Below are 10,266 nucleotides of genomic sequence, written 5' to 3'. Positions count from 1 at the left end.
AACGGGAGCCGTTGGTTTATGTGCAGGAAGGGAAGCACGGCGTGCAGGGCTCGGCCACGCTGTTCTACATGGTGCACTGCGGGAAGGCTCTGTACAACAACCTGCTCTGGAGGAACTGGTCTGTGAGGGAACTCTCCAAACTGGTCATCATCGGGAACAGCTTCCGAGGCATCGAGGAACGGTGGGTCCAGCCCGGGAAGGGCTTTGCTGCCTCCAGCCGCGTTTTCTCTCCTTGCTTCCTTACTCCTGTTTTATTCTGTTGCTTCTGACAGTGAGGTCCAGATTTTGCTGGTTCTCAGCTTGCTGTCACATTTGCAGTCATCATCCCTCTGTGACCTTTTCTGTCCCCCACACCCATTGAGAACAGTTCTCCTCATTTCACAGGAGTGTTGTCTCTAATGCTGGTCACCTTCTGTTATTCTAGGTTGCTGTCTAGAACACTGGAGAGAGATTATTCTTACATAGCAAAGGTAGGAGTCGTTAGTATTTAACATCATTGTTTTGTGTTGACAAAGCACATTAAAACAAGACAGGAAATTAACTGGAGTTGGAAAGAAGAGAGTGGTTATTTTTAAAACCTTTTTTCCTGGCTGCTACAACATAAAAATTGTGATTCTACATTGATTTCTACATGTAAAAATGAATTCTGCATTATCTGCAGAACCTACTGCATGCAGGGGTTGAGATTAACAGCATCCTCATCACCACCAGCTCTGAACTGAACTTTGCAGAAAAGTGCTTCTGTGTCATAAAGAAACTAACTTTTTCCTCAACTGCTCTTTAGGTCTTGAAAGGGACAGAGGAAGTGGCACTCCCTGCCCACCCTCGGTACCTGGACACCTTTAACGACACTTCTGTCCACTGGTTTCCCTTGCAAAAACTGAAGGAACTCTCCCCTGAGGTCTGGGACTTCGTGGAGGAGCCCACGTACCAAGAATGTGACGACTTGGAGATCATCAGGAAGGAGGACGGGGCTGACCAGCGCAGGCTCGTGGCCGCCCAGTCCTGACCCCTCTGTGGTGACAGGGACCCACAGCAGCTTCCGTGCAGCTCAGAGCTCAAGCACTGACAGTGTCATCCTGCTCTGACAAAAGCAGCAGCACCTGAACACTGAGGGTGATGGGACATTTTTGTATTTTAATTATTTAATAAAAAATAAATCTGTGCTTTGACCTACACTCACTCAACTACAGCGAACTAAGTTCACTAAAACCTGCCTTGTAGCCATCCACACTGCACAGGGATTGCACTTCTGATCCCCTCCCCTTTCATGAACAATTCAAAGCCTCTGCCTGTGCTACACACATTTTCAGAGGGGGGTGTAGTTGAAGGTATTGGTGTCTAGTTCCAAATGCAGGCTGATAAAAGCTTTCTCACAGGGAGGGGCCTTCAGCTGCCCAGTGCTACTGAAATCAGCTCTTTATCTCTTCTCAGAAGAATCAGGTCATCTCCTTCTAGGAAAAAAAATCCTCTGTTTCCCTCCCTCACCTCTATGCCCTGAACTGCTGCAGTCCCACAGCACACCTTCTCTCAACTTATGGGAAAAATACACCCATTCCAGCTCTGTGGTGACAGCACAAAAGAGGGCACCTGGAGCAGCTGGTGGCCCACGGGCAGGCTGAAGGAGCCACCAGCACATCCAGGGAGAGGTGGGATGAGTCCCGGCTGTGAATGGCAGAGAGGAGCCCGCTGCATGAGGGACATTGTCAGGACAGTAACTCGCTGCCAGAGCAGCACCTTCAGCCCTCTCGCTGCCAGAGCAGAGAATCACCTCCCATGGTCCCCTCTAACCTCCTGATGAACCTCTGTCACAGGTGGAAGTTACACAAGTTCCTTGTTCCTCCCTCAGCACCCAGTTCCATGTGTAATTTCATCTGTTGACGGGGCCTGAACAGCTCTTCCAAGAAAAAAATCCCAGCATTCAGCTACAGTTTCACTCTGTTTACAAATCCCTCTTTACTTTAAGACAGTTCCATTAAAAACATCAGCAAGATGTTCTGCACAGCTCACAGCAGGGCCTCACTTGGCCATGTCAATGAGGCTCTGGAGAGAGGTTGGCACCCAAGTCTTTTCTCCCTGTACAAACACGACACCTCTGTCAATGTAAATGACAATCCGTCCAAACGTGTACAGCTGCTTCCCTTCGTGCCGCTTCCCAATCACAGGCATGAAAACAATGTTGTGCTCCTCTGCTTTGGTCTGAATCAGGTCCTTGAAGTTCATGGGGACGGAGCTGGCGGCCGCGCCGATGCCGCGCTGGGCCATGTTCTCGGCCTCGCGCCGCTCCTGCATGGCCTCGTACTGGAAATCCTTCCTCCGCTCCGTGTGCGTCAGGTAGGCGATGTTCTCCCGAGCGCCTGGCTGCATGTAGCCACCTGTTTGGGAGACAAAACACGTGAAAACAAGGTCCCAGTCCATTTCTGGTGGAAGGTCTGTGGGTAAACTCCAGTCCGGGACACAGTAAGGTCCATCTCTAGTATTCTGAATCCTCCTTGACACATTCTAATTACGTTTCATGCCGTTAATGTGAATACAACACAGACTAAGCAGGTGAATTTGAGAACTGCAGCAGAAGCAACAGGATTTGCTACAATCTCAAATTGTATCTGAGCACGCACAGGAGAGGAGGATGCCACACTGCCACTGGCAAAGGGAAAATGTGAACAACAACAAAATGATGGAGCCAGGCTCTTCTCAGTGGTAGGACAAGGGGCAATGGGTGTGAGCTGGAACACAGGAGGTTCCACTTAAACTTGAGAAGAAACTTCTTTACAGTGAGGGTGCCAGAGCCCTGGGACAGGCTGCCCAGGGAGGGTGTGGAGTCTCCTTCTCTGGAGACATTCAAAACCCGCCTGGACGCCTTCCTGTGTGATCTCATTTAGGTTCCTGCTCTGGCAGGGGGGTTGGACTGGATGATCTTTCCAGGTCCCTTCCAATCCCCGACATTCTGTGATTCTGTGAAAACACTCCTCAAAGCCAAACCCTGGCCTGTGGTCCCCACACACCACTGCTGGGTTACAAACAGCTGCAACTGCAAAGTGAGGCCAAGGACGGAGCAGCACAGCGCTGCGGGAAGCAGCTGTCGCTATCAGCCCCAGTTCTCACTCTGTGGCTGCACAAATACCATGCCAGAAAGTTCTCAGTAAGTAAATTCCTCTTTGTGCAACACTTGCCTGTAGTTTTATCATTTTACCATGGAAATAAACCTAACACTTAAAAATCTTCTGTGTTTCTGATGCAGATTCTCCATCACACTGTGCAGCAAGCGGGCAAGAGGAACGCAGGAAAGGAGCTCTCAGTCTTGGAGGACAGGGCAAATCTCAGCTGCTGCTCCCTCAGGCATGGCCCTCTCTTTTATACAGTTTAACTCCCAACAAATTCCTAACAATCTCTTTTAGATCACTGGGAGAATCATGTGGAAGGAAAGGGCACTGCTCTAAAGCTAAGGAGAAGAACCAGGACATGGGGCTTTTTTCTTTGAAAAAAAATCCAACAAATTATAGCTTTGGACATCAACATCTTTACGTGATGGTCTCTCAGTGATTGACATAAAATACACTACAGCAGACAAGGTCCAAAGAGAATCAGTTGCTTAATGGCACAGACAGTCACCAAAAATCTGTTTCTGCTTCATTGAAGCACAGACAGTTATGAGGTGGCCCCTTACAGGTGTTATTTATAGACACAGTAAGGTAAACCACACTGAATTCCACTGCTCATGGGAGCTGCTGCCATGCCTAAATGCAGGCTCACCAGAACCCAGCCTGGCTGTCCTGCCATCACCATAAGCCACCTACCAACACTGGAAGAGACAGCCCGGTTCATGATATCAAGAGCTTCATTAAACTTTTCTTTGATGGATGGATGTGCCAGCACTTGGTCTGAGAACATGGACTTCCAACCCAAGTACCACTTTGTAATTTCTTCATAATTGGGGCTGTTACTGAGCCAAGAGCACAGCACCTGCAAAACAACACGACAGATAAATGCAGCAGGACAGGTACGTTAATGGAGGAGAGTCCCTAATATCACTTAGTTTATTACTGAGAAAAGAGAGGACTGTGACAGCCTTGGGCACAGTCTGTTCTGATGCCTACAGTGCTGGAATCACCCCGTTTGGTAGCTGGACCGTTTCACACTGGGGCAGCGACTTCTTGGCAGGAGTCACTAAAAAAACACAGTGAATCAAGCCTGTTTACTCAGCCTTAACAGTTTCTCACCTGCAGCCACTTGGGGAAGAAGTGTTTCTCCAGCAGCCCAACAAGACTGGAAACAGAAATCATCCCTTCCCAGTCAACCACCCAGTAGAAGGCATCCATGTGCTGCTGGTGAGGGTTTATGATGAGTTCGTTCAAACACATCCCTGGGAAAAGGGGGAGAAGAGTTAGAAAAGACCTTGACTCACAGTTTTATCAGTGCCCTGACCTGTTTCACTAGTAACACACATGATTTAAGGACTAATATTGCATATTACCCTAAGGGACATTTGGGATGTTTAAACTGGCTGATCCCTGCCACCAAAACAGTTCACTTTCATTTTTTCCAGCGATTACAATTTGCTGCCAGAACTGAGAAACTTGAAACTTTTAACTGTTTTTTAGACTACAGAGACTCTTAGCCAGTTTGTGTGGCTGAATGGTGAATTACAAAATCTCCTGGTGAAAGCATTAGCACAGACCAAAGAACACAGGAGTCACAGAGAGGCATTTATAGCTTGGTACCACCCGACAGCTGTCAGATATTCCTGTCAGCTGAAGAACTGAGGAATCAGATGATTTAGAAAAACAAGACAGAAAATATTGAGAATAATCAGAGGCAGACAGTTTAGAAAACATGTGGAAGTGCTTTGAAAAAACACGCACAGCACTAGTAGCAGAAAAGAAGACACAAGCTTGGTCTAAACTAATGAATAATATTCTTTGAAGTAACACTGGCAACCACATTAACATTTATCTCTTTTAGGTGTAAGGTGGCAACCAAGCAGATTCCAGAAATTCACACTGTGTGGCTTGTCTCACCTAGTTTAGGCACGATGTTTTTGACCATGAAAGCCTCCCATGACCCAGGTGTGAACACATCTTTCCAGGGCTGAAGGATAAGCTTGGCAGAGGAGTCACTGGGATGCCACTTCTGCAGCGCATTGGCCAGCTTGTTTCTGATGGGAGAATACAGCGGCTCTAACCGCGCCTGCATCAGGGGGAGCCAGGGGTGGATCCACGAATGGATTGGGACTGTGTCTGTCAAAGGATTCCAGTTTTCAACCTTGGGGTAAAACAGAAAAGATTAAAATAAGTCCAGCCATTAGCAGTGAGTCTTTCCAGATGCAAAACCAGCCACATTGCAACCCCCTGACTCCTAAATGCATCTGCAGAGGCAGCAAACCGGCGTTATAGAGGTTCTAGGTGATTTAATTCAAACACTGGTTCAGAGCACGGCTTTGTTCTAACACATCCCTCTCATCTTACCTCTTTCTGCAGCTTGGGGAAGATGAGCTGATCCAGAATGTTATCCAGTATCCAGACAGGAACAACGTTTACCCAGCTATCCAAGAAATCCACCATCGATCCACAGTTCCTCGGCTGCCACTGCGCCACTATGTTTCTGACATATGGCATCCAGATTTCCCACATCAGTCTGGAAAAATAAATAAATAAAAAAATCAAAGTTGAGCTTAAAGCTATAGCCCCAGGCCTAAATAAACCAAATGGTAACTGTGACTTAAAAACCACTTCTCTTTATACAGCTGACAGCTGGATTTTAACAGGCACATCAAGAGGATCATCTGGAAAGCACTTGTGGCTGTTCTTTTCCATCCCCGAAGAAGCAGCACTTGAAGGTGCTGCACAAAGTACAATTCATTTGCTCTTTACCTGTGAAAAGCATCTGTTGACAGGTCCTGCCCACCGTGTGATAACAGCTGATCATTTTCCAACAGGCTCTTCCACTTGGCTATGATCTCTGTGCCGTACGTACAGTCCTGGAAGTGACAAGGCAGGAGCAGCCTTTATCCCTCTCATTAATTTCTCCTGGTGTGCACAAGGAGCAGGCTGAGGGGACTCAGCTGCAGCTTTCTCACCCACTCAAAAGGCAAGCCAGGAGCTCATAGCTGCGATTAGTAAAGCCCCTCAAGAGGAAAATCACACTTTATGGATATAATGTGCCTCCAGGGGAGCAAAGAGGATAGTCTGAATTTTTTCAGGAGTACAGAGAGAATTCAGACTCTGACCTCTCAGAGCTGCAATGGCATTAAGAACAGACAGCGCCTGTCTGACTACTTGGAAGTCAGACCTCTCCTGCTTGTGCTAAACAACAAGGACTGGAGACTTGGCTTTCATCTACTTGTTCTTCCCAACACCCATGAAAGGGACTAATTCTAATGCTCAAGCTCCTAAATTGTTAGCCACTTCACAGAACAGTGGCCTTCAGCTGTAGCAAACGTCAGAGAGTGCTACAGACAGGGGTTTGGGTTTGTTTCTTTCTCCCCAGACTGATCAGGAATTTGGGACAAGGAATGTGGGAGGATCAAGATAATAAAGACAACTTAAGCCATCAAGTAAGAACTGCAGACAAATCAAACTCATACACACCTTGAGGGGATCCCAGTTCTTGAAGTAATCTTTCATGAGAGGATAAACTATGGCTACTGCCAGGTCTACCCTGTCAGACATCCTGTACTCCTCGTAGTACTTGTCTTGTAGCGTCTCAAAAATCTTTGCACACTCGTCCAAGGTCAAGGGATTCTCACAGCCGGGCTGCATCCGTCTCTCACACTCCTCCACCATCTCCAGCACCTTGCTGAGGTTGCTAATGGCTCTCTCCTCGTGTGAGAGAACTTCAGACATCTTCTGTATCTCGTGGGTCAGGTTGACAACCATGTCTCTCTCGTACTGCAGCTGCCGGTCGTTCTGGATGATCTCCTGCTCTGTGATGTCAATGAGAAGTTGCAAGTTGTGCTCCAGCTCAGGCAGGGCAAAGCCCTGGGGCTTGGAGTCCTTGCCCAGTGGCTGCTGAGGACTGTCATCTGGGATATTGTGCTTGTGGCTAATTTGACTGTAGCTGTAATAAACCTTTTGCTCCCGGCCTGTCATGTCTATGACCTTCCAACAAACAAGAACAAACATTTAAAAAGAATAATGTATCTGATGTTTAGAAAAGGAGGAAATCCCCGACTCCAAACTGAAAACTGGAGATTTCCAGTAGCTTAATTACTGCAGGAGGCCACTAATACACCCTGGTATTCTGAATGAGGCAATTGACTGTCTCCAAAGCAGCCAACTCCAGACTGAAGAGTCAGAATGAATAAGAAACAGTTTGGAATCGGAGCTGGACAAGTCTCTCCTTCTGATCCCAGTTTTACCATTCCACTGAGTAATTCTACAAGCAGTTATGATGCAAGTAGTACACTACTCATGATTGCATGGATGTCTTGGGTACTTTTATACTTATTCAAAGATATGAGATGAATATTTTTATTAAGCACATAAAAACCACATCTCTCACTATCTCCTTTACACAGGAGATGGTTCAACCTCTGTGTTTAGTTGCACAATCCCAATCAGGACAACTGTGTTTTCAGAAGTAGATGAGCATTTAATTTATGACAAATGTGAAAATTAAACTTGATTTGCAATTAAGCCCCTCAGGCATTTAAGCTAATTTGCATTTTCCTGAGGCCAAAGAAGGTGTTTAAAATAAATCCCATGTCCTAGGTGACACAGTGCTCCATTACACCGTTCAGTGATGAGCCAGAGGCCTTGATTTGCAGGAGGCTGCAGACAGGCAGTTCTTAGAACTGGCTTCTCTTAAGGTTACTGATTCCTATAGAGCCCTCCCAACACCAAAGCAGAGGAACTGTTTCCCAGAGGTGCCACCTCTTGCATCATCAACCTTACCTTGACTTGAGACAGCTCCTTCTGAGGGGCTGAAAGCTTCTTGTTGATCCTGCCCTTGGCTTTCAGTTCCTCTACTGTCTTATAGCTGTATTTGGGCTTCTTCTTGCCCCCATTAGGGTCCTTCCGCCACTGACTGAGCTCTTTTTGAAATTCCTGAACAAAAACAAAGAGGAATTGTGGCTGCTGCTCTTTGTCACACCTCAAATTTGCCTCTGTTTTCTGCAGGGAAATAACCATCAGATCAATGAAGAATGCTGCACAGCAAAACAACTGGGACAGCGGGAGAGCTCCGGGACAAACCGCCTCAGACGCTGTGGCTCCATGAGCCACCCTGCTCACAGTGCCAGCAGCATGTTTCTGATCAGGTTCTCTTTAGACAAAGACTATCTACCTGGGGATGCTGTTTAAAGGTGGGGTTCCAGCCAGAACACTGGCATAAACTGAGCCAGAAACAACAGAAAGAACACTGCAGCGACAAGACAAACATGTCTAAATGAAATCCAAATGCTTTATCTCTAGCTCATCTAAAATGAGGCCACACAGTCTCCTCTGACACAGAAGCTGATACCAGAACTGAATTTTGTTCATACAACACAACAGGGAAACATATTTATCAAGAATCATACAAATACCTCCTCAGCTTCTTCTTCTGAGTCCACAACAGGGAAGTCCTGCAGGGACTGGCTGGTTCTTTCGGAGCCGTACGCCCCCACAGCTCCTTTGCCTTTTCTTTGTTTGGCCTCAATGGGGTTGATGATACCTGAGAGGAGAGGAGGTGGATCAGGAGGAGCACTTCGTTCACTGAGAGAGGACAGCAAGTGCTTCTCTTACACTACCAGACATTAATCAGCACAAACACCCAGCCTGGTTTTCTGCCTCTATCACTACAGTATCTTCTGCCACTTCACTAATTTCTTAGGGGCTATAAAATCACTTAATTCCAGCACACCCACAAAAAAACCCAAAGCAGAATATTATTCACATCTGCATTTCACTGAGTTTTTTATTCTATCACATGAAGTGACTTCTCCTTTTCTGTGAACTGACTACCTTTGGAAATTTTCTCCCTTTTTTTCTCTTGCAAAATAACAAGAGCAGAGAACTGGTCTGTTTCAAGTTCATTACTTAATTGAATCTGCTGATGAGGACCCAGACCAGTTGCAAGAGACAAGAAAACAAGAACGAAGTTGTAAGCCACCTGGAGATGGCAGTTCTTTAAAGAATCCAATTCCTTCTACTAATCACTAGTTAACAATAAACAACCAGACACCATCACATACCTTGAGCATTCTTCCCAAGACCTCTTCCAGGGACGTAACCCATCTTCTGGAGAAGCTTCTGCCCAATTCCCTTGGTGTGTCTCTCCCAGCTACCAAAATCCACAAAAGATTTTGTCCCCCCTACAAAGCCCTTCTGACTGGGCTTGAAATTACCACCCTGTGAAAACAAACAAACAAACAAAACAACCCCCACACAACCTTGAGGCATCATCACAACTGAGCTCTGTGTAATTTCACTCAATTATTCCCTGAAATTCCTCATATGGAAAAGGAAAGTGCTGCCAAGCTCAGAGTGAGAAGCTGCCAGTTACCAGGCTCCACCACTGACTTTAGCTGAAGCTGTTTCCTGGTTCTCTCTGTGTTTGGGAAATGAAAATAAGAAATTGAATTTTAATCTATAACGTTAGATTTTAATCTATAACATTAGCTCAGATGTGTCACGCTGTTCTGTGAGATTAAAAAGTCTTTGGATTTATTTTTAGCCAGAGAATAGAAGTGAACCACAGACATTCTTTTATTTTAATCTCAACTGACCAAAGGGAATATTAAAGAAAAAGGGGCCCCAAAGGAGTGATGTTCCCAAGGACAGAGAGAAAATATCTCCCTTACCTGCAGGCTGCCACGAGGGGTTCTCTGCTTTTAACTGTTTTTCCCTTTTTTAGGGCTCCAGCCTCCTCTCAGCCCCCGTTTCACAAACACATTTCACAGGCTTGACAACTCACCGTTTTTAACTTTTTCGGCACAAACTCTTTAGGGATTTCTTCCTGTTTAACAGGTTTTTCATCTTCATCAGAGTCTTCCTCTGACATATCCTCAGCTGCTGACTTTTTCAGCCCAGCACTGATGAAGTTCACGGGGGCAGAGTAATCCCTGGAGCTACAGCAAAAGGAGAGCAGTGAGTGAACTCTGCTCCAGGGGACGAGTGCCCGTTCCCAGAGGAGCCTGGGGACTCCTGTGCATTGCACCCCCCTTTGGAATTAAGTATTAAAAGCCAACAGGCAGTTAATGAAGAGCAGACTGAGAGGGGATCTTATCAATGCCTATAAATACCTGAAATGGGAGGGTCAAATGGATGGGGCCGGGCTCTTTTCGGT

At 46.4% G+C, this 10,266-nt stretch overlaps 2 protein-coding genes across 2 annotated transcripts; one reads left to right on the top strand and one right to left on the bottom strand.

The window, feature by feature from the left end:
- Positions 1-17: 17 nt before the first annotated feature.
- On the top strand, positions 18-1,009 carry SRRD (SRR1 domain containing; the record flags this gene model as incomplete). Its single annotated transcript, XM_010178020.2, has 3 exons — positions 18-181; positions 425-470; positions 785-1,009. Coding segments are annotated over 3 exons (435 nt in total), but the record flags the coding sequence as incomplete, so codon positions are not given.
- Positions 1,010-1,922: 913 nt separating this feature from the next.
- On the bottom strand, positions 1,923-10,048 carry TFIP11 (tuftelin interacting protein 11; the record flags this gene model as incomplete). Its single annotated transcript, XM_010178018.2, has 11 exons — positions 1,923-2,375; positions 3,798-3,963; positions 4,221-4,363; positions 5,019-5,262; positions 5,466-5,634; positions 5,871-5,977; positions 6,588-7,097; positions 7,893-8,045; positions 8,525-8,652; positions 9,173-9,329; positions 9,895-10,048. Coding segments are annotated over 11 exons (2,287 nt in total), but the record flags the coding sequence as incomplete, so codon positions are not given.
- Positions 10,049-10,266: the final 218 nt, after the last annotated feature.

Source organism: Antrostomus carolinensis, unplaced genomic scaffold (assembly GCF_000700745.2).
Source record: "Antrostomus carolinensis isolate BGI_N321 unplaced genomic scaffold, ASM70074v2 scaffold38081, whole genome shotgun sequence".
Classification (NCBI taxonomy): domain Eukaryota; kingdom Metazoa; phylum Chordata; class Aves; order Caprimulgiformes; family Caprimulgidae; genus Antrostomus; species Antrostomus carolinensis.
Note: the sequence above shows the minus strand (reverse complement) of the source record. Positions and strands in the feature narration are given on the sequence as shown.